Genomic DNA, 24592 nt, shown 5'->3' with positions numbered 1-24592 from the left:
TTCCCTTCCCTTCCCTTCCCTTCCCTTCCCTTCCCTTCCCTTCCCTCGGACTGGCTCCACCACTCGTCCCCGGCCCGCCTCGCTGCACCCAAGTCAGGGGCCGCTGCCGCGCTGCCTTGCCCGGGCGGCTTCAGGCCGGCTTTCCTACCCACGGACTCGGGCGGCCGCCCCTCTTCACAAGCGCCTCAAATCGCTGGAGAGGGAAAGATCGCTCGAAAAGAAGCGTACAGAAACGCCTTTGCCCTGCTTCTCTCTCTGCTTCTTTCTTTTGGGGGGGGGGTATCAAGAGGGCAGGGGGAATTTGCAGCGGAAAATAATCGCCACGCACCTCCGGCTGCGACCCCCATTAGGTTCCAAAAAATGAGTTAATTTTCGGGTAGGGTTTCGCTCTGGCTCCCCCCTCCCGACCGAGCAGCAGCTTGTGGGCCCCCCCGCAACCCCTAGTCCCTTCTCGGCCCCCCCCCCCCCCCCGCCCCCCAGCAGTCACAGTCCAGTTGAAGCAGCCGGTCTCTGCCAGCAAGAAAGCGGAGCCAAGCGCGGCCCGAGACACTTCCCTGGAACGCCGGACGCAAAGGCAGGACGTTTGCAATGTAAACAAACCCCAAACGAGGTGCTGAGGGCTCCTCGCCCGCGCCAGAAGAGCAACACCCCCACCCCTCCAACTCCTGGAGCACGTTCAGTGCACGCACACCGTCCATACCCCGCGCTGTATTTTCTGGCTTCTTGAAGTGACAGCTGAATTCGCGCAGGGCGTTTGGAAACCTACAGATCCCAGCAGACAAAGGAAGGCAAGGCCGCTCCTTATAACAATCAACAGCTAAGCAGATCGCTTAAAGGTTGGAGGGTGGAGGGGACAGGACCCGGTCCCAGCACACGGATCCGTAGCCGCAGCAAAATGTTCTGAACCTCGCGCACCACACACACGCACCGGCGGCATGGACGGAAACTCTTGGGCACTCCGATCAGGAGAGCTGCTGGGGGGCGGATTGCACCTCAGAAGGAAAAAGAGGGACTGCAGTTCAGAAGGGGGGAGATGGGAGGCAAAATTTTAACATGCCGCCTACACCGATCCTTTCTAAAATGTTTCAAAAGCAAGTGGGTCCTCAGATATTTTTAATTCCTGGCTCTTACCCCACAGGAAATTGATTTTAATAAATAGAACACAGAGTAATTTCCAGGGGATCTCCACTTTTTATTTTCATAGGATTTACTTTTTCCTCTCCCCCACTGTTACATTTCCTGGCACATTCTATTCACTGTCACCTTTCCCAGCCGACCCAAACCATTAGCAACTTTCACGCTTTACTGGCGTGCGTTGATGTGTCCTCCTCTACCATTAAAACTGAAAAGGTTCAGGCTTTTTAAAGGGGGATTTTTAAAGGGTTTTCTTGGTTGGCTGCTTTGCTTCAATCCTTTTCCCACTGCCCCCGAATTCAGAGCAAACTTTAGCAATATAAACATTAAAGAGGACTGAGAACGTCTATCGCTGGAGAAGGGAAAGCAGGCAGCTTTTTGCTTATCTTTTATGTTTTATTCCATGAACTCACACCTTTTTTTTAAAAAAAAAAGTGTTTAGAAGTGTTTAAAGCCACACTGAATAGTAAAGAATTACAAGAAGCATCTGTTACCACAGAAACACAATAAATGTCCATCTTTTGCCTTGCAAAAATGCTCTCGCACATGACTTTCTTTATTTACTTGCCTACTCATAAACCAAACAAGCTACCTAGATCCAAAAACAGAGACTAGGGAGGAAATAACTTTTAAAATTGTTTTAAATGTTTTCCTTTCATTTTTTTTCTCTCTGTCTCTCTCTCTCTCTCTCCTCCCTTTCTTTCTTTGAACAAATGAATTTGTTTGTTTTTATAATTAATAAGAACAATAGTGGAACAGCTGTCTCTCTTTTCTCCAGAAGGACGCTTACCAGTATGATGTTTGTTTAAACTGTTTAGTGAGGAAAGCTTGGGCGAAAGGAGAAAAAGTTCACAACTGCCAAATATTGTTTCCTTACACAAATAAAGAAATGCATCTAATCTTCCTCCCTCACACACCCCCCCCCACAACATTTTGCTCGGTGTTGTTTTTATCATTACTGATAATAATTCGCCAATCTATGACAAAAGGGAGAAGTATATTAAAAAACATTTGCAGGATGGGGAGATAAATTCAGAGGCAAAAAACCCCATTAAGATTTACATTTATTTCTCCCCCTTAATAGTATTGGAGAAAAAAAAGACTTCAAGTATCTCTGTCTTATGAAAACTTAAACAGGCGTGTCTGCACGCACATACACACGTGTTGAGAAAACTAGAAAGTCTTTGAGAGAATGGGTGACTTATTTTTAAAGCATAAGGGACAAGCGGAGCTTGGAAAGAATGTAAAACTTTGAAACGAGGATGCAGGAGTGATCTGCTGGCTTTGCATTCGGGGAATCGAAGTGAACCGCGCAGTTGGTATCGGGTCTAAGACTGTTCCCTCGGATGGTGGCGGGGCAGAAAACAACCACAGGCGCCCCCTGATTTTAATGGAACCGCCACTCGGGCGGAAGAGGTTTCGTGCCTCGATCCACGAGGCTCTTTCTGCCTTCACCTTTCAGGAAAAATGGGTCCACCTCGTCCACCGGTGCTGCCGGAGGAAGCCTCCGGCAAGCCCGGCACCGTCTCGCAGCCCCTGCGCCGAGCTGCCTCGGAAGGAAAGGACTGGACCGCAGCCTTCGGACAGGGGGTCTCCCGCGGGGACGGCGCCTGGCGGCCGGGAAAGAGCGCGCGCAGCCCGGGGGGCTCCGGCCGGGGCTGCGGGGCGCGCGTGCCGCCTAGGAGTGTGCCCCCTCCCCTGCCCGCCCCCCGGCCATTCGCGGCTGCCACTGACCTGTTCTTGGCGGCCGCCGCCCGGTCTCTCTGCCGCCGGTTCTTGAACCAGTTGCCCACCTGCGTGGGGGTGAGGCCGGTGGCCTGCGCCAGTTCCCTTTTCTTGCTGGGGTTGGGGTAGGGGTCCTGGAGGTACCACTCCCGCAGGAGGCTGCGAGTCCGCTCCTTGAAGCAGTGCGTCTTCTGCTCGCCGTCCCAGATGGTCCGCGGAAGGGGGAACTTCTTGCGCACGCGGTACTTGTCCACGGGACCCAAGGGGCGCCCGCGCAGCTTCTCGGCTTCCTGGTAGTGCGCTTCGAGCCACATGGCTTGCAGCTTGCCGTGCGACTCCTTGGTGAACTTGTGGTTCTCCAGGATGTGGTAGAGGTCTCGGAAGTTGCCCGTGTGGAAGGCCACCACGGCGCGGGCGCGGAGGATGGACTCGTGCTTGTTGATGGCCTCGCATGCCCCGGGCGCTACCGGCAAGGACCACAGGAACCGGCCCAGCCTCTCGATGTCTCCCGTCTCCTCCAGCGTCTCGCAGACACTGGCCACCTGCTCCGGGGAGAAGTTGAGCGTGGGCAGCTGGAACATGGACAGTTCTTCCGGGGCTCCTCGCGAGGCGCCTCCTCCTCCTCCTCCTCCGCCGCCGCCGCCGCCGCCACCGCCGGCTGATCCGGCGCTACACCCGGTGGCGGCACTGCCGCTGCCGCCGCCGCCGCCGCCAGCTCCGGCGCTGCTGCCACCGCTGGCCAGAAGGAGCGAGCGATGGTGGTGGTGCGGGTCGCTGGGGAAGTTTGGCAGGAAGAAATGGGTGGGATAAAGCTCTAAAGGGGATCTGAACACCATGGGACCCAGCCTGGCGGACGGGGGAGGGGGTCGGAAAGCAGGAGAGAGAGAGAGAGAGAGAGGGGGAGAGAGAGAGGGCGACTGGATCACGGCGAAAAGAAAGGGAGGCAGGAGGGAGGAGATGAAAAAGAAGAGAGCGAGGCGGAAGAGGGGAGGGCCAGGGGGCTCACGCACCCCACGCTCATCCACACCCTCACGCGCGCCCGCAGCCACATAGAGACCCTCATTCAAGCCCACACGCGCACGCACACACACCCGCGCGCGCACACACTCGCACCCACCCACCACCTTTCACACGCGCGCACACTCGCTCACTCGCTCACTCACTCACGCACGCACGCAGGCAGGCACCCGGGCAGGCATCCGCGCGCTTGCTCACGCGCACACACGCGCGCACACACGCGCACACGCATGCACACACCTCCCGACCCAGTCAGTCCCGCCGCCGCCGCCGCTGCCGCCGCCGCCGCCGCCGAGGCGAAAAACGATTCAAGGATTCGGCCGCGATCGCCCTAATGACAACAGCCTCATAATATCTCTCCTAAATCCACCGTGAGTGCAGCTCCGAAGCATTTTGTTTCGCTTTTCTATTGGTCTGCCGGGTGTCGTTGTGGCGTCGCCATGGCAGCGCCCTGCCAATCACTGTCAGCCCTGCCAATCATCGGGGACTACGTAAGAAAAAGGGCTCTTACCACTGCGCCCAGAGGCGAAGGGGAGGGGAGCCGCGGAGGAGGGAGGGGGGAGGGCGGGCGCCCGGGCGGGCGGGAGCGGAGGAGAGCTTGTGTGTGTGTGTGTGCGTGTGCGTGCGTGCGTTAATCTCTGCAACTCCTAATCTTAGCACTTCCACTTCTCTGACTGTGCCTCTTCCCCCAGAACACCCCCCACGCCAACACCGTTCCCTCCCCTAAAGACATCAAACATGCGCAAGGCAATGCGCAGCCGCTCGCCTGAAGGGGGTCAGCCGCCTCCAAATCCGATCGCCGTCTTTGAGGAGCCCCCTTCCAGCTTCGGGAAGGGAGAAAGGAGAAGGGCGCAGCCTGCGATGAAAGGGGCTCCAAACGGAGACCGTTTACACATGATTTGCACGTAGTTGCGCTTCATTCTGCCTATCTGAGCACTAATAGCGCCGAGGAAGAAAGCTAGATGAGATTATGACCATCCTCAGGCCGCTTACCCTGCCAAAAGCAGACTCTAAATACCGGGTAGACTAGAAGCGCGGGGCGGGGAGGAAAGATGGCTCGCTTCCTAGCTTTCCTTCCTGTCCGCCCGCCCCCCAGCCACCCAGGTTCACGGGAGATCTGCTCAACGCAAGTTCTAAGACAAACTTTGCCAGACTCTTGCTTCTCCGGGATCTGGAGCTGAAGAGTGCCAGTCCCCCAGAACTCAGAAAGGCTCTTGGCCTGGAGGTCAGATCCAGCCGACTCACTAAGACGGGATTCCACGAAAGGGTGCCAAACCACAGTGCCCTTACTGGGGAACTACCCACGCTTGGACTGCGTAGGACTTGAGCCGAGCGAAGGTGCCCAACTTCTCGCTCCCAGAGCGCTCGGCAGCCGTCCCTGCAGGAGGAGAGGCGGACTGCCGCCCTTCGTCCAGTTTATTCCGTTTCTCGCTTGGCCTCTCATTCCGAATTGTGATAGAAGCACTCGCAAGACTGGGGGCGAGTGGAAGGCGCGATAGCATCCTCGGACTTCCAGCCAGAGAGTTCCTCCTCTCTCCCCCGCATCTCGGGCTCCGACGCATTTCTTCCCAGCACTTAAATAACCTTTTGCCCTTTTACGGGTCTGGTTTTTAAACCCGCCCACCCGAATATTGGCTGGGTATTATATACCCCTGAGGATCAGTTGCATTTCTTCACTGCTTTTCCCCCCTTTTGGTCCCCAGTTTTTAGAAAGGTGGAAGAGTAGTCAAAATATTTCAGAAAAATATATCCAGCATGCCGGTGTGTATGTGAGTGTGTGAACAGAAATAGGTACACATACAGATATCTTTCGATAGATAGATAGATAGATAGATAGATAGATAGATAGATACACACGCGCCCGCAAACACGCGCGCCCGCTACACACGCACACACATGGCTGGACTGTGATCTCCCCAAGAGCTAAGCCGGCCTTCTCTGCCGCCGTCAGCCTCCATTTATCCTTAGGTGCGTTGCTTTTAAGGCGATTTTAATCGGCATCGAGCTGGTAACTCCTTTTGTCTCGGTTCTGCGGCTATGGAAGTGTGATTTACAGAGATTTGTACGGGTCATGGATGTCTTTCCAGCCTTACTGTGTATATTTAGACAGGACTTTGGTTGGTGTTAAAAAGTGTATATTTTGAATGGGTTCACACACAGTAGCAAACAATAGGGACATTGTCAAGGCATGTAGAACGCGTATTGAAACGCAGCATCCAGACTTCTCCTAATCTGCCCTCAATAAAGCTGAAATAATTATCCTAAGCCGCCTTTCTAGAAGAAGGGGGGGGGGGAATCATTGAGGAATTCAAAACTTTTTAAAAAAATCTTTGCCTTGCATTCCGATGCAGATCTAGAAGGGCGAAGGGAAAAAGAGGAGGGGCGGAGGGGTGAGAGACAGGAGTCCAAACTCCTTACAGACATCAATGGGAGGGGAATAGGGAGAGGGAAAAGGTGGGGGCAGGTCTACCATTAAAAGGGGGAAAACATCGCGTGACTTGGCCTATTGGAAGGATAATCATCATCATAATTCGAAATGCCGCAGTGAGTAACAGAGAGAGAGAGAGGACTTAGCCCGACTCACACACCGGTTGGGATCTTTTCACCGAGCAGCCCCCATGAAATAAATGCCAAGTGGCAGATGAATAGGTCCAGTTGGAAGAGCTGCTGGACTGGAAGTTCCTGGCTGGACTAGGTATTCATCACTTCTCTGCCCAACTGTCAGCGAGGGTGCGCGACACTGGTTCATATTCCCAGTGAAAACAACTCGCCCTCTTCATTTTGAGCGATGTGCTAAAACACTTCTGTTAACATGCTGCCCGGGAGGGGCAGCCGGGCGGGTTGAGGAATTCTTTCTACCCGGCCAGCCACCCCTGCGACCCCATTACCTTGTCCCGGGCTCGGATTTCAACCTACGCCACGGCAGGGACCCTGCCGATTTATGAAAGGCGGGGATTGTCCACCTCGGGTTTAGCCCTAGACTGGTTGGGGTGGCGAGCACTTCGCCGCCGCTTCAGCAGACCTCTATTTTAGGGGGAGGATGACCGGCAAGGGGCAAAGGGGGCAGAAAATGCAGGGGCATAGGAAAGGCGATGGTGGGTGGGCATCTGAGCATGCCACTGCCTGTCCTGAGGAGGCAATTACGCCGCACAGAAATCATTTGAAGAAACCAGTCCCCAGCAGCCCCTTCCTCTGAAACATTCTCTGGCACTCTGCAATCCATGTCTAAGTCGTCCTGTGAAATGAGTTTATGGCAGCTCTGCTCTAAACGGGGTTACTCAGAAGTCGTTCCCGTGCAGACCCGCAGGGGCCTCCTTTCCAATACACGTGTTTGAATCGGGACCCCACAGTCAGTGGCGCTTGAGATCCCAGTTCGTCTCCAGACCGTCTAAAGACAGTCTCAATGTGGCCTTCATGAGCGGGTTTGACTTCGATTTAAAACGTTTCAGAAGCGGGACCAAAAAGTTGCATTTCTTTATTTCGCTCCCTCACACACGAACAGATAGAGCTGAAGGGTTTCAAACTGACAAACTATAATGAAAGCCTTTCAGAAGAGTTTTCTCAATTCTCCCCTGGTGCAGAATGACTCCTCAGACATGTCCCATCCCCGAAAAGATCCGCAAAACTCTGGCATCTGTCTGCATCGTGCTTCTGATGAAGCGGACCTCTGCCTGCCATGGTTCGAGGGCACCCCAAGAAGTGGGTCACCGTCACACCAAGCAAGCGGTTTTCTCCCCTGAAAAGGACCTGACCCCGGTCTCTGTCCACAAGTGACTTTCTGTGGCAGCCCTGAGCTTCTCCTACCAGCCTTCTCAGCTGGCCCAGCCGCTTCGCCTCTCTCAAGAGCTGAGAGGGTTCCTGCAAGCCGCTGCTTTTGTGGCCCTGTCTAGGCCAGCCAAAAAGAAAAGGGAAAGGGGAAACGACCATAAAAACCAACACTTTGGGCATTGTTGTGGGGCGCTGGGGTGGGGAGTGGAGAGGGGCGGATGGGCAGGAAGGTTTGGGCTCTGCTTTGGAAGGCGGCTGAGCTCTCCATCGCTCCCGTAAGCCTGTTAGGGACACATTCTCATGTCCTTAAACGTACAAGCAGATAATTGTTGGCGCTCTATCTTTGTGCGAAGGAGGCCAGGGTGTAAATGCCTTTTAATGACTGCAGCTGCTGGCTGAAAACTGTCAATGGAATTGGCTAATGCGGAGCCCCCGGAAAAGAAGAAGAAGAAGAAGAAGAGGAAGAGGAAGAATCACACACACCCCAAAGCTTTAGCGAAGAGCGAGCGAGCGAGCGAGCGAGAGAGCGAGCTACTGAGGTTGAGCGCCGCTGTAGCAGGAGAGGGCGAGAAAAGAGACAGGCAAACACGAGGAGAAGGAGGAAGTGCGAAAAGGGAGCGCTTCGAGGAAGGATCGCAGCGAGCGAGAGCCGCCCGTTCTTCTGCCTCTTCGCCGGGGGCCGGGGAGCCCGGGCATTCGGCCCTTGAGAGCCCCTTCCGGAGCCTGTAAGTTGGTCGTCGCTGCTTTGACGCATGCACTCTGGCCACCCGGGGAATGCTCCGGTTTTGCTTCAGGCTGTGCCTCTCCGTTTTCTCCCGCCCCTTCTTCCTTTATTTTCCTATACATTCTCTCCACCCTCATGACCCGGTTGCCTTAGGGTTCCCAGGAAGTCTAGGTAGAGAGTGATCCCTAAATTCCACTTTCTTTCCTAAAAAGCCGTGGAGGGGAGGGGAGGGGAGGGAAGCGGGAGCGGGAGCGGGAGCGGGAGAGACGAGAGAGAGAGGTTCGGGGTGTGCGTGCAAAAGGCACTCATCCAGATTGTCTTTTATCCGAAGATATCGCTCGCTCCTTCCTTAGGTCTCCTCCATTTTCCCCCCCTTTTCCTTGCTCGGATGGACATCTTGCACCCCGATCTATAGGCGGAAGTCAATTCCCAGGGAAATCAATAGGGCTACTTACAAATTTGCTGCGTTCGGACAGGGTTGGCGATGGAGAGGAAAGAGAAGCCCTTTTCTGACCGCTTTTCCTCTGCGCCACGTTTCGGAAGAATTGTGTAAATGTTTGCTTTTGGCGGCTATCTCGCCAAACGCGGGATCGAACTGGGAAATGTGTTGGGAAATGGAGATGACAATGGCACTGGGTTCGATGGGGATGCACTCCCAGGCAACTTTCCCCCTGGGAGTCGGTTCCATCGAATTCAATGGCTCTGACTGCCAGGTAAATAGGGTCAGGGAGCCAGTGGGTGACTGCAGTCCAAAGCATTTCGAACTAAGATCGGGCGGTGAAGGTGCTGCTGGTGGTGGTAATAATCCGGATATGGATCTCTTTGCTTCTTTGGGAAACTTCGAGGGCTCCACCACGAAGTAAATGCCATTTCTATCAGCAGGCTTTCCTCCAGGGACAGCTTTTGGCCGGGGAGAAGCGCCTCTAACATTCCCACAGCGCTCTTTCTTGGGACTGGCAGAGTCTTTAGTGAAACACAGGAACTGGGGGCTCTCCGGGAGCTTCCTCGCTTTCTATTAGTTTTCACTTTCCTGCAATCTCGTCCCCCACTCCGAACCCCTTTCATCCTGGTTCTGTCAGCAGGTTGGAGTTAGATTCAGAACACACAAACGACACAAATGTTGCTGTTGTTGTTCAGGCTGGTTCAGTCAAGGTTTGGGGCTGATTCTGGGAGTTTAAATGAAATTAGAAAAGGAAATCTGGAAGAAGAAAATGGGAGAAGAAACCTCAGTTGCACACACACCGAGGAGACAGAGAGAAGGGGAAAGCAAGGGAGAGAAACTCCTCTTTAATTTGGGGTTTTTATGCAGCCATTTGGAGGCTACTCAGGACAATGTCCCGATAATCGAGTCCTTAACACCCCCCTCTCGCTTAAAAAGTAAGGGGTGGCAGCGGTTTTCTGGCCGAAACGAATGCCTGCGTTGGACGTCCTCTAAAGTCTGACCGATTCCACAGCTGTAATTCAATCCGCTTGATGTGAAAGGTGCGTTGTACATGCGGGGCGAATTACTTGGATGGCTGGCGAGGGTGGCGGGGCGGGAAGAAAGCAGCTATTGGTATTAGCTAACTCAAAGCCACTCTCAAAACAAGTTCCAGGTGAAACTTTTCATTTATTTTGTAAAGTCTTTCTTCTCTTCCGGAAACAGAGAGTGTTGTGCAAGAGAAAGCTTCGGCTTAGTTTCAGAAGAGTGCAAAGACAGATTATGTATTTACAAAATAACAGCATGATTGTAAAGAATTCTGCAAGGGCCAACCTCTCTCTCCGTAGAACGAAAACTTTTATGGTTTCTCCCAGCTCGGTGCCCTCCAGATATGTTGGACTACAGCTCCCATCATCCGCAGACAGCACGTGCGTCGTGGAGGATGCGCTCCAGCACAACCGGAGGGCACCACGTAGGGTAAGAGCCTGGCCTTCCGCCTCCTCCTGGGCTGAATGAGCCGCTTCTCTGCTCCTCTGGCCTGGGGTGCTTTGGCTTCCAGGGAAGACCCGCTCGGGACAGCGGAGCTCCAAGGAAAGCGTGTTTTCACCAGGTGTCCCGGTTTTGCCACACTCCCCCCTCCCCACCCTGCAGCCTCAGGACATGGCGCTTCCTCAGCTGAATGTTTGCCCTCCTGCCACGCTGAATGCCAAGCAATGGCAGAGGGCTGCATCTCGAATGAACACCCCCCCCCATGAACTAGAGTAACTCAGAACCAAGCCCTACTTGAATGCACGCAATCCTGCGGCCGGATCCTATACAGAAGTGCTCCAAAATTAAGTGTGCATAGGCTCGCAGCTTTCCAGCCCTGCTCCCGCGTGGTTTTACTCTGAAGGAAGTTCTGTGGCTGCTGTGCACCGCGTGGCCTGGATCCAGAGCGCTTGAGGCCCACCGGTTCCAGCCTGAGGGTTGGCCTCAGCGACGCGCACTTTCGAGGAAGCGTCGGAGCCATCGGGCTTCGCCTTCACATCAGGTTGAGGCTGATGTCCTTCTGACCTGAAGCCCTCCTGCCTAATCCTAAACTGGTTCCTCTGAAGCACATCCCTCTGAGGCGAAGGCAAGTAGCTGGGTTTAGAAATGCGTTTCTTTCCCAAGCAGATGTGTTTAGGGGACAGCCTCCTCCACTCGCAAATGGCTTCTTTACAGCATCCAGCACGCGGTTGAATGCGCTTCTAAACAGGCGTGCGTGAATGTATACAAGTATATATGAACCCAGGCAGAAACATGAAAGAGTAATTGCAGCCTCGTTGAAGGAAACATCCCTTGTTTTGAAAAACGGGGGACTTCGGGCTTCTTTTGTATCTACTGGCCTGAAAGTAAATCCCACGAAAGTCAGCGGGGTTTACGACCGAGTAACATGGGAACTGGCTCCTCCAGTCGGTACCATGGAGAACCCTAATCTAACTTAGAAAGGGCAATTTAGCCAGGCTCAGGAGCAGCAGCACGGGCAGGTGGGCAAGGGGGAAGTCAAAGGCTACCTGCACGCCAAAAAGTTTGCAGAAGAAGCGTGTCGGTTCTGTGTGAAGCGTGACCTAAGAACTGCGGCCCGGCCTCCCCTCCACGGGTTGATTGACGTGTCGTTTAGCCATCAGGATCACTTTCAAGCTTCTGTGCAAAATGCTGGGGACCGAAATTAGGGTTCCCCTGCCCGGAGGGGGCTTTCTCGCAAGTAAAGGTGCAAGGGATCGCAGGCGCTTGAGGTCCTGCGGGTTTGTTCCTGTGCTTTGTGAGCACGGTCCGTAGGCCTGCCCAAAAAGCGGGTGCTGGGAAGCAGGGAAGAACCGAAGTTAGGCCAGGCAAAATACAGGCTCTGCTAAGGGCCGATCTCCCCCCCTTCGCCTTTTCTCCGAATTAAAACAAAAACCTACCCAAACAACTATACGATTGCCACCAACTTTCCTCCTTTCATTCCCAAATTCCTGGTGCGCCGTGGGAGGGGGGAGGGATGAATATCTTATCAGTCTCTGGTAGTGACCCTCATTAGGGGGGTATCCTGCTCAAGGCCCCGTCGTTGGAAGAAAGCTGCCCAATCAGAGCCTGTGCATGCCTTGTTAGACATTGTTAATGAAGCTTCGCCGTGCAGTTGAAGAAAGGCCCCCGCAGTGGCGATTTACCTTATGTCAACTCGTTACTTCTAATGAATCGCATCAAACCCTGGCCTTGAATGGCGAGCTGGAGCAGAAGGGGAGCGCGCAGCCCCCCGCTTCAGCCCCCTCTCAGCGACGCCTTCGGGGTTCTGCCCTGAAAAGAGAGACTCGCCCGACGTCCGGCGGCTCCCATCCCGCCAAAGGAAGCGGCGGCTTGTCCAGTAAACTCGCACACGCTGTTTCCGACGGCGGCGTGCGGGCGCGATCCTATGTGCGTTTAGGCAGAGAAGAGGCTTGCAAGTCCCAGCAGCCCCGGGTCGCTCTTGGAGGCCTCTGTCCTGCCTAGACGCACACGCGATTGCCCCTCGGAAGGCTTTAAGCCCGCGGAACGATTCCGCGCAATTTCATCCGAGGGCTGCTATCGATAGGAGAATCCACACCCCCAAAGCCAGTGAGTGGCCCCTGCGGCTTAGTGTGGCCACCGAAAGAGCTGCCCTTCGAGCTCAGCTTTCCAAAAGGTGCTCAGGGAGACGCATTCCTTTTCACGACCACCCTGCGAGGTAGGCTTCGAGGGAGCACCCGGCCCTGGCTGGGGGCAGCGGCTGGGCAGGGGCAGGTCTCGCGGTTCCCTAGCCAAGGCCCTGCCCCTGTCGCCACGGCCCCGGCCCCGGCCTTCTCCGCGAGACCGGCCTTCAAGGGCGGCTGGCCCGGGGCGTGAGCACCTTCCCGGCGCATCCGGGCCTCCCTGAGCCACGAGCGCTGCGCTCCAGACTCGGCCGGCCCCGAAGGAGGGCGCGCGGCGCTGGAGAGCTTGGCCCACCCCCCGCGACCAGCCTGCTCCGGACTGGGGCCGGCGCGCTTCGGGGGGGGGGGGCAGAGACCGGAGCCAGCGCAAGGAAAGGGACGTGGCCCCTTTAAGTCCGGGCGCCGGCATTCCGCCGGGGAACTTGGCGGCGCGTCCAGCCCCCCTGCGCCTTTCTTCCCCCTCGCCGCGCTCCTCGAGGGCCGCTGGCGGCGCGCGGGGCGGGGGCGGCTTTTCCGCGGCGCCCGAGCCGCGGAGGTTCCGCCGCCGCTCAGGGTCCCCTTCTTTGCCGTTCGCCTCCTCATTTGCCCGCTTCCCCTCCCTCTGGGCCGGCACTTTAAAATCAATTAGTATTTCTCTCTCTCTCTTTCCTATTCTGGAGGTAAATTATTCAAACAAATGTTTGGAAAGACCCCGAGGGAGAATTTGGCCATGACAAAAGGTTTGATTAGCCTGATTTCCTCCTCCCCCTTGGCTCCCCCCATTCCGTTTCTTGCTCCAACACACACTCATACGCACACCCCTCCCCAAAAGCAACAAAAGACGGGGAGTTCCGTGCGACTCGAAGACAGGAGCGCCAATTAAAACGCAAGTCATTAATTTCTTCGCCTTAAGGACGCTCAGACGGATCTCTGTGGCCCTCGGATTGCCAAAGCACAAACAAACAAAGCGAGCAAGCGCGGACTATAAAGGTCAAAGAAGCAGCAAGTGGCGGGGGGGGGGTGGGGGGGAGCTCGATCTAAACAATAGCTCGCTCTAAATGCAGATTATTACATTCACCGATCTCGGTCCATTATCTGCCCTAGCCTGTACTGTCTATATATTGATTTCCATATGGCCACGTTTCATGCCCGTGAAAAAGCCATGCGGAGGCTGAGCTGCCGCTCACGCAGGTCGAAAGCTGCGCCTAGGCAGGCGGTGGGGGGGGGGGGGGGGAAACCCCCACCCTTGTTTCGGGGGGGGCGGGGGGGGGGGGGGGGGGGGGGGGGGCAAGAACCTCTAGCCTTTGTCCGTGGCATCGTGCGATGCGGAGAGGGAATGCTCTGTTCTTTCAAAGGCAGTTCAGACTCTCAGGCAAATGCGAGCCGCGTTCACACGTACCTCGCGAAAGGTACTAGTTACATTTGCAATCTTTTATTTCTTGTCAGCGAGCGATGCAGATGAGTGGAATGAGGGCGGCGGAGGGGAGGGGCGGGGAGAGAGACCCTGCGATCCCTAAACGCGTCCACCTGCTTCTCCGCCCTTGTCCCCCCCCCCCCCCCCGACCCATGCTTTCCCAGGCACGGCCAGTTCTCCAAGACTAGCACCTTGGCAGGCGTTGTCGGTGCTGTGCTGGATCCAGTGCCTTTGCTCGTCCTCTCCAAGCCAGCCTGCCTCAGGCGAGGTTTGGGCTAAGACGCCGGCCAACTCCAGCACGCTGCGGGCGCGGGGAAGTTTCCTCTGAGCAACCCCTTTCCAGTCAAGGGCACCTACGATCTTGCTGGGAGAACGAACTAGCCACCCGTTAGAGATGGTGAGAGGGGGAGTGAGCGAGCGGGCGCAGAGTTTTTAAAAGCCCGTGTTTAGCACAAGCGTGCTGGGTGTCTGTCGGTCGGTCAGTAAACTGGAGGGCGGGGAGAGGAAGCGAGCCAGGCAGGGCATCCCGAACCCAGATCAAGGGGACCCTTTCGGATCAGGCACCTCAGCAGAAAGCAGAAGGACCTGAGACGGTGTGGAAAGGGGACGGTTTTAATGAGCTTTCTTTCCTTTAAGAGTGCCCTAAGGCCAAAAGCTGCGCAAGGCAGTCCCTTGCTCCAAAGAAAGCCATATGGAATTCAGCAGCAGTAAGTCCTCTCGATATGCATAGGATGGAGTTGTTCGGTCTTACCCATTTTCTCCTCTCTATAAAGATTCTTGCTCCAGAGTCTTTGGTGTCCGTGTGACATGGAATCCTCTCTTTGAGATAAGACACGTGTATGTACTTGTGGAAAATTTTCCAAAATAGGCCTATAAAAGGCAATTAAACTACTCCTGAACAGTAAGCATGATCTAGATTCTCTCTGGCAGCAAGAGGCTCTGAGTCAGGTCCCTGCAACATGCAAACAGCTCCCAGGACACTGGCATAAGAAGAGGTTTATGACCAAAATAACTAATTCATTCAGAATAAGGGGAAGGTATTGCCTGTCCCTTCTCCATCCCTATTTTCCTTTAAACAACCGTGACAGGAAAGTAAAAACTGAATGGAAACACATTCTGATTCTATTAATCATATCCATTTGCCAGGGAGTAACCCCACTGGACACTGAGGAATTACTTCTGAGTAAGCATGCATTGGATTGCGCTGCATGCTACAGTTGTTCTATCTAGACCTCAGTTTTACAACTCTAGGTACAAACCATTGAAAATGGAAACAGTATAACTCAGTTTCATTTGCTGAAATGAGTTGTGTCTTGTTGCATGATCAACCTTTCCTGTCAGCCAACCCAGGAAGTGCAAAACTGGCCTTTTCCCTCTCCATGTCAATCCGTGTCCTCACAAATCTTGAAAATAAACTTTAAATGTTTGCACAAGTTCAAAAGAATAGCTACAACCGCAGCACAAGGCTCAATCAAAGTAAAGCACTTATAAATGCCATTGAAACCAGGGAGAAAGAGTTAAATGTTGGCCTGATTCGACGGGAATAAATCAGGACTGACTTGTGGCTGGATCCTGACCTTGCTGTTTCCAGGATTCTGCAAAACTGCATCTTTCCTAGCATGCCCCATGATTTCAGGAGGAGGAGGAGACGAATGAATTGTGCTCATTCATTTCTTTATCATTATTTTTCCTAACAAGTGTCAAATTCTCCCTAAAGACCCTCCTGGTGTAGCAGTTGTGCAGCCTCATTTTTAGCACGTAAATTGCCATTCACTGGACCCTAATTTAGATGCTCAGTCGTAGGTTACTGGGAAACTTCTGAAACTCAAGACTTGGTATTTGTCAAAATTCCCAGAACGGAAATAAGACTATCTCGGATTGTTGCAGAAAAATAAATATTCATTAAAGATGCTAACCAGGCTTCCAAGGCACTGTGTGTGCGCGTGCCCGTGTGTGTGCACACACAAGATATATTGTATAATTGATATGTGTGTCTATACACCATGCACAATCTAACAATACTACTGTTCAACAGAAATGGCAGGATTTAAACGGATTTAAGACAGCCCTGAGTTTTTATTTTTGTGAGATTTATTTCCATGAAATGTGCTGAAGATGGATTGTTTGTAGATCCCAGGACAATGCTAACAATTATACACCACTTCACATCAGTTGTTGCACAGGAAGCAGGCAACGACAGCATGCAGGATCCTATACCATAGTATAGCATACATGATATAGCATCTTTCTAAGATTTCCTAAATAATGATCCCTGCATTCACACCTAGAGTTATGTTTCGGTAAAACTTCATTTCTGTTTTCAAGAATCACTGCTCTTTTCTGTTTCTGTATATATTTTATAAAACTCACTGTACATAACATTTTCAACAAGAAACAAGGAGAAAGGATGCAGGCAACGTGGGATTTTTAAAAGGAAAATAAAACCAAGACGAGGCAAACACAGATGGGGGGGGTGAAGGTGGGGGAATCCCAGGCAAAAACAGTTTTGCTCCATAATCCTAAGATAGTCAAAGAAACAAAACGTACATAAGAGCCGTGAATCCCCGAGCGGATGCCACCGAAGGTGTGATGCGGGCGCGCAACCTGCAGTTCCTGTTTTGATTCGATCAGCAGGACTTAGGCAGGAAGCGAGATGCAGGTTCCTTTGGACTGGGAAAGAAAGAAAAATTTAAAGTTTTTCCTGAGACTCAGATCTCGATTACTCTAAACAAGAAGCTCTTCCTCCATTCGAAATGAGTGTTTGTGAAATCAGAAAATAGGAGCAATTTTACACACGCGCGCGCACACACAAACACACACGTGTAGATCCTGCTGAACCGAGTAGCTTGAATTATTTGCTAAGTTGCAAATCTCTTTCTTTCCTGCCTTCTTAATCAAACACACACAACTTTCGCGCTTGAAGGATGAGCGCCTTTGGCGAGGCGGCTTTCGGAAAGAGTCGCCGCGGACTGAGTGACAAACGGGAGGCCATGAAAGGCCAGGCGAGCGAGGACTACTCTTGACTTCTGAACAGATCCCGAGAAAGGAGTTGTGTGGAGCCGCTTAATATGAGGGGCGCAATCAGCAGAAGAGGACAAAGCTGGGGGAACAAAACCAAACCAAAAAAGGAGGACAAAATCGAGGCCGGTGGGGGGAGGGAGAGGAAGGGGAAAAGTTGCGCTCAGCACGTGTGATTTGGTCAGGCCGCTTGATTGAGTAGGGCTGAATGGAAAGGCACCACAGCAACGCCACGGTCTTTCAGGGAGCAGCCCCCACGCCACCTCCCCGAGGCTCCAGCTCCTCCGGAAATTTATAAGACTTTGCCTCCCTGCGCTCGATTCCCCCCCGCCCCCCCGATCCGCTTTCTCTGCGTCTGCAACTCCCCAGATGCAAGCCACAGTTGGGCAGGGTGAGTCTTTCCGAGGTGATCTGTTTTTTATTTTATTTTTAAATCAGAGAATTACGCAGAGCCCCGCACTGGCCGCTTCCCCTCCCGCACGACCAGTCCCGTCCCCGCCCAAACTTCGGCGGATTCCCGCAGCAGCTTCAGCGCGCGCATCCCCGGGCTCCGTGCGCGGGCAGGCGCTCAGCGCCGCGTTACGCTGCGTCGCCCCGGGTCTGAGGCTGATCCCCAGCAATTCCCGGAGAGCAAGTTCCGACATTCTCAGAATGAAGCGCGGCTGGGCAGCCGCGCATGCGACGTGTGCCATGCTGGTTTAATTTGTCCCACTTAGTTGCATGGGACTACTCTGAGTAGAACTAATACTGGCTACAGAGAGCACTAGGGCGTCACCCTCTGGTCACTCAGCTTCGGAGAGTCGCCTTCGGGCTGCAGTTGTACCGTCACTTACTTGAGGAAAAAGGCTCATTTCACTTTTGTCTCAACGTGCTTCCTCGCGCAGGAGGCTCCTGCTCCGGCTCAGCTCCTCCTGGGATCACCCCATGCAAAGCCCCGCAGGGCACAAAGCCAGCCAAAGCTGGGCGAGGGGGTCTTGGTGAGCCCCACTCTTTCAATGGGTAGCCTATAAGCGCAGCCTATACTCTGTCTCGCTGCGAAGCTGGTAGCACAGGAAAGGGCGTCCCTTTGGCAAGCTCGTGTGTCCCTACTTACCTGTTACTTCTTGGTAAATAAGATCGGATTGAAAGTCTCCGTGAATTAAGTGATGCTCAGTTTTGGCATCGTGTGCTCAGAAAGACACAAACGTGTGGAGAAATGCACACCTCCTCCCTCTGGCTTTTGGTGGATCTCGACTGTCGTGCAGTGCATTAGGATCCGGGTGATCCTATATCTGTCCTGGAAAGCCAAAACGGTGTTACTGCTTAGGACATTCTCAGGGTCTGACGCTGTGAAGGGGCAGAGTGGAAGCAGATCTGTTGGATTTAATAGGACTGCTCAGGAATAAATAGGCTGTGGACTGGAAAACTCTGTGAATAAATTGGATCCAGCCAGGCACTGCACCTAAACACACTCATTTCGATGGGGGAGATCTTTTTTGACATGTGCTTTGGAAAAAGAGCTTAAAAAGTGCTCAACTTGGTTGGTCTCAGAAAACTGCAGCAGTACTAATCCAAGGGAAACTGCAGATCCTACCTTTCTGGGATGTAATTCTGAGAATTTAACACCATCAATCAGCTGGGCTCCCTTCACAAAAAGCTGAATTGTCTCTTCCAAAATGATTATCTCTGCTGCGTTGCTGTATGCAAAATATGGACGGATAGCAAAGCAGATCCAGTTGAGCTCGGTAGATCGAGTGATTTCAACTGGAGTGAATTTCAAGCGTAGCCCAGTCTTAGGTATGTCTACTCGGAAGTAAGTCCCACTGAGTTCACTGGGGCTTACTTCCAGGTAAGTGCGTTTAGGATCGAAGCTGTGGGCTGCAGTCTAGAGAAAGACGTACGGACACAGGGCGCGCTTATGCTCGTACTCTACAAGATTTGCATGGATTTACATATTATGCGCACTTCCAGGCGTACCCAATGCAGCGCTTCTGCCTGCGCCGCAAACCGGTCTATCGAGATTGCGTGTATGACAGATCCTTACCAGTAGCTATTTCAGTAAATGTAGAATTGGATTTCGAAAATCCAGCTCTGTCGATTTTGTATGCAGAAGGACTTCTATTATGTTTGGTATCACGCAAGACTCGATACCAGAAATCGATGAGGAGAGAAAACAACTTCCAAGGGAGTGCTTTTTGATAGATCCGGGCAGCGATCCTAACGTGCTTTTTACTTCCGTTGACGTTGGTTAGCGCTGGGAGGCACAAGAAAGGGCCCTGGCGCTCCTTCGCTGAAGAGCCGGCCGGGGTGAAAGCGTAGCTTGCAAAGACGCTTCACCGACACGGAGACGCTCGCTAGGCGTCCTCTCCGCACTCTCTGCCCCGCGGAGTTCACACATTCGGCGGCGCAGGGGAGAAAAAGGGAGCGAGAAGCCAATGGATTCTCGGTAGAGTACCTGATAATTAGGGAAAGGACCTGCATTCAGACTGAGATGCAGCAGGAATGAGGAGGAAAGGGCAAAGGCAGAAACGGGCTGGGGTGATGGAAGTTGTAGTCCGACACAGATTGGGTGCCAGATTGGGAAAAGCAGGGCTAAAAGATATGGGATTTGGGGAAGAGGTTTGAGGGGGCATAAGAGAGACGCTATCAGGCAGGGGTTCTGGGAGGAAGCTCCGTCACTCCTTCGTGGATGGTCTTTTTCCTGGGGGGAAAGCTGTTAAGGCATGCCGTGAACCCCCATAATGCACCCTTGTTTTGCAGGCAGGCTCGAAAACAGCAATTATTTCATCTCGAACAGGGATCAGCAAGACCCGATCAATTCCGGTCCAACTGCTCAGGCAAAGCTCTTGGAAGCACTGGCCACAAGTGAGCCCAAGTGAAGCCCCCCCCCCCCCCCGGGCTCTCCTCGCTGGTCGGAAAGGGGAGGGAAAGACGTGATCCGATCCCTGCTGATCGACTGGTTCGCATGTGCCTGACGGTCCACCTTCTTCTGAAATCAGTGGGACATAAAAGGGCTTCACTTGAGCTCGAAGGTATCCATTCCTAGCTACTGAAAGACCGACCTGCAGGGGTTCAAGCCTTCCTGGGAAAGGCAGCACCTCGCAGGGCAGCCTTTCCTCCCCCAACCCGGTGCTCTCCAGACGTGGCCGTGGGTGGGAGCTGCACCCCAACACAACTGGAGGCCGCCAGGTCAGGCCAGGGGAGGAACTATAGATCTCTGTCTCCTGCTGCGGTAAATGTGCTCCATCTCACTTACTTTTGCATGTCTGGGGATGATGGGAGTTGCACATCTGAAGAGTCACCAGCTTGGGAGAAGGTTGTCTTATAGATTGAGCAAGCAAAACAAAAACCAAAAACCGGAGCCCAGATAATAGTTGGCAGTTGGGACAGGGGCAGTGTTTATTCAGTGCTGTGCTTAAGGAATTTTCCACATGCCCGAAGTCACTCTTGCGAATGCCACGTATTACAGCTGATAATAATGACTTGGGGCTGAGTCCCAGGGAACCCAGCTTCAAATCAAGCCCTCCTATGCCGCACAAATGAATGCACACAGGTGGGTCTCCCAAAGGCATTTTGCTGCCCACAGTAGATCACCAGTGGTTCTCCAACTCAAGGCATTCCAGTTTTGGAGGCTGGCCAGAAACTCCCACAAATTTACTCTCTGAGAGTAAACATACAGTCAAAATAAATCTAAACAAGTAACAAGCTGCTGCCTTTTCATGAATCAGCAAAAACAGCTGACTGAGGCACTGTTTCTTTTCCTCTTTAAATGTATTTACATGGATGTTAAGGTTAAATCACAATTCACCCATGGGCCTCACTTCTTTTCTCTGCCTCTGATTATTACATAGCTGATGACTGACAGTGCAATCCTATACACTTATACTCAGGAGTAAGTATCACTGAATCCAGTAGATCAGACTCCCAGGTGTTGACTGAAAAGGAGGTGATAGGAACTCTCTGCTGGCATCTCTGTTGTGGGTTATGCATTCATCTTTTGGTGTTTGCAGTGAAATATGAGTAGCATTGACTTGAGGGGAAATTGAAGCTGGAGTCCTAAGTCCTGGACTTACTGCTGAGGCTGCATAAAAAGAGGGGGGTGGTATGTGCAAATAGAAATGATATCAAGAAGAAAATGTTGGAGAAACAATCCAGTAGGAAATTTCTCCTAAAGACAGCATTCCAAAAGTAACTTTTTCTGGAAATATTGCCTATGCACTAATGATGATTTTAGCAATGCACCAGGGGTCACTTAAGTTAAGTTTAAGGGTTAATCCTGAAAAAAAATCTTTCTTTTACATACTAGAATTCATCTGTGGAATAGAAATAGTGAGACACAGAAGGCTATGTTTCTGAGAAAGTACAGAGACTTTTCTCCTGGGAAAGTTATCTTGGATTCTAGAATTTAAAGGTTCTTCCTGGTGAGAGGGCATGGAGTCTTTGCATGTTTCTTTTGGAAACTGTGTATGTAAGTCTGTGACGGGATGGCCCAACTCAGTTGCAGAGGCTGAGACTTTAGTTCTAAACCATACTTCTCCAACCTTGTCTCTTGCAGCTGTTTTGCACTGCATCTCCCATAATAGAAATTTAAGAAGCCGGCTTAAGCTGAGATGCAGCAGTGTGGACCAGCACTGGCACCACAGCGTTTCAGCGTATCACGGGCTGAGCTTGAGATGTTCTGATGCAAAGCAGGTGCTTTGCCACTGAGCCACTGCCTTCCCCAGTTCCTGAACATTTGTCATGTTGGTAGCAGAAGGACGAAGATGTAGTCTAACACATCCAGCGCAGGGACAGGTTGCCCATCCCAGCAGGTCCCCACTGCTTTCCCATCTTCTTTCATCCCTTCTGTTCCTGGTCTTCTCACTGGGGCCACCTAAACCTACCCGAGAACTTCCAGGCACCACACATAATTCTTAATAAGCTAGGTGACACTTACTAAACACCAACAGGGTGTTTTGTGCAGAACAGTAGGACATGATGCTGCATGGGCCCAGGCTTGCCGTGCACAACACACAGGAATTTTTAAAAAGACTCTCAAGAAAGAAGACAAACACAATTAGATTGTTTTAGCCCACAGAAAACTGGCCAATCCTTTCCAGCTTTATGAAGACAGAGCAGCAGCCTTGAACAAGCTGTGCAGTAGGAAAATTCTGGCATAATCCCAGAGTATCTGTCTGGGAAGCCACACTGCATCTTATTGTGTTATCATGGTTAATCCAACCCAGATGAAAGCCTTGGGGCTCATCTCTAGCCTTGTGTTCTTCCTTTGGATGATGGCTGGTTTAGGCCATTTCCTTCCAGATGGGTTTACGCCCTTCCCTGACGTGTAAACAGGTCTACCCGCATGCTCTTCATCACTTTCCCAAGCACTTTCCCAATGCAACTACCAAAGCAATTGTGGAAAATGTGTTGCCTTGCATGACCTTTAGGATGGGGTAACCATTTTGCTAAACATCTGGAAGTTCCACAATTCTGGAAGTTCCCAGCAGAGCCTCAGTATTACTTCTCCAGTTTGCAGACTTTGTTCTCTTGGAAAGATAATGAACCACGGCAGGCTTAGGACAAAGACACCACCTACACGAATGGCTGAAATGACTTTCTAATCCTCTCAAACTGATGGCACAAGCTTCTATGTATCTAATCAGACATCAGCCCCTCATCAGACATGCTGTCAAGAAAGGGTCTTAGGCTGCAATCCTGTACCTGCTTACCTGGGTCAGACATGTACAGGATTATGCCTTTATGCAAACTCATACTGTGACTCACTACTTCAAAAGCAGTGTATCATTCTGGGAACTGCACCAAAAAAGCACAGTGAAATGTTGGGAATGGTGCAGAAAAAAGCAGCTAAGATGATGCAGCAGCTGGAGCGGCCAGCCCTCCCTGCAAAAAGCTACAATACTTGGGACTGTTTAGCTTAGATGAAAGATTGGAAAAGGGAGACATTACAGAAGTGTACAGAATTATTCACAGTGTGAACAAAGGGGATACGGTATTTTTTTCTCCAGCTCTTCCAATACTAGAACTTGGGATCATCCCATGAAGCTGCTGGGTGGGAGGTTCAGGACAGGTAAAAGAAACAACATCTTCACACAGTTCTTAAACTTGTGGCATTTGCTGCTAGAAGATGCAGTGATGGCCACCAGCTTGCTTAGTTTTCAAAGGGGATGAGACAAGTTCATAAGTGATAGGGCTGTCAGTGGCTACAAATAATTGAGATGTCTGTATCTGTTATCAAGGGCAGTACTTCCTCAGTGTCAGCTACTGGGAACCAAGACTGGGAGGGTAACGTTGCATTAAGGACCTAAGGACATAAGGAAGACCATGCTGGTTCACATCAGATGTGCATCTAGTCCGGTGCGCTGTTCACACGGTGGGTGGTTAAGCAGCTGGCCACAGGAATCCCACAAAGCAGGACATAAATGCAAAAGCACCATCCCTTTCATTCAGCCCAGCAGCTCCTTCCATAACCATGCTGCTTCTGGTACTAGACATCCGGACTAGCAGCCCCTCATCACTTGGTCCTGCGTTTTAGTCAGCCAATACACAAACAGAAGCCTAGAACAGATGGGACTTTGGTCCCATGCAAAGCAATCTTCCTAGTCTGTATGTAGATTAACTGCTGGTGCCTCCACAGCCATCTTCCCTCAACAATTACTCTCCCCTTTTCTCACCCTTGAGAATTCCGACCCTTTCACCTCTAATGAATAATACCACCATGGTAAAGAACATGTCTCACATCTCCCTGCAAAGCAAGTGGTAGTCATATTGCTCTGTTTAAAAATAAATACATAACTTTCAAAATCTCAGAACAATGATACCTTGATTAGGACCAGATGAAAAGACCTAAAAGAAGCATAGGCTTCCTTGCTCATATCACATTTATGATATTAGCCTTGTGATATTAGCCTTAGTATTCTATAAGATCTACATGCACTCTCTGTATAGACATTTCGTGATCTCTAGGTTGTTAACAGAAAGGAAGTTGTATTTTGCATGCATTCCAAAAGAAACACTAATGAAAAACAGAAAATATTAGGGGGGATAGGGGGATATATATTTTTAGCATTAATATATAGAATTGTTGCACATGTGGTATTTACAGAACCTTACACGAAAGACACTTAAAATAGACCATCCAAATGTGTGTGGAAGGTAACACTGAAAGGAGTAGTGTGAGTGTGTGTGTGTGTGGGGGGGGGGGAGAAGTTGTGGGAGGGAAAGGAAAGGAAAGGAAAGGAAAGGAAAGGAAAGGAAAGGAAAGGAAAGGAAAGGAAGATATCTACTGTACTGATTATATAGGCCAAAAGAAAGACAACAGGAAAACTGGCACCACAATGACAGTGGAACAGCTTCTCTAAAACTGTACATCAGGAAATAGCATTAAGTAACCCAGTGCAAGTTTAGGCAGAAAAAGGCCTACAACTCCCAGCATGCCCCAACCAGGATAACTACCTTTTGATACGTGCATGCATTCCCCAGTTTGTAACAGCACTCCCAAGCCCGGTCATCTCCAGATGTTTGGACTTAAGCTCCTCCCAGTCCCAGCCAGCATATCCAGTGGTTAGGAATACTGGGACTCTTTGGGCAAAACATGTGCACAGCACCCGGTTGCAAAAGGCACGTTTATACACGCCACATAATTAAATCTGTTGCCTTGGCTTTCAAGACCAAAGCCGTATCAGGTATGAGGAGGAGGTCTCTGAGGGGACAGGGGCAAGTCAGTGGTCCTGATTCATTAGCAG

The 24592-nt window shown here is 51.8% G+C and overlaps 1 protein-coding gene across 1 annotated transcript in view; it reads right to left on the bottom strand.

The window, feature by feature from the left end:
- Positions 1-3695, bottom strand: part of SIX3 (SIX homeobox 3) — a 4213-nt gene extending 518 nt beyond the window's left edge. The window contains exon 1 of the mRNA XM_044429047.1: positions 2869-3695. Coding sequence (XP_044284982.1) covers positions 2869-3695 — 827 coding nt within the window. The remainder of the gene's footprint in view (positions 1-2868) is intronic.
- Between the last annotated feature and the right edge of the window lie 20897 nt (positions 3696-24592).

This window comes from Varanus komodoensis, unplaced genomic scaffold, assembly GCF_004798865.1.
Source record: "Varanus komodoensis strain SLA01 unplaced genomic scaffold, ASM479886v1 scaffold2, whole genome shotgun sequence".
In the NCBI taxonomy this organism is placed as follows: Eukaryota; Metazoa; Chordata; class Lepidosauria; order Squamata; family Varanidae; genus Varanus; species Varanus komodoensis.
The sequence above is the reverse complement of the archived record's forward strand: the minus strand, read 5'-3'. Positions and strand labels throughout refer to the sequence as shown.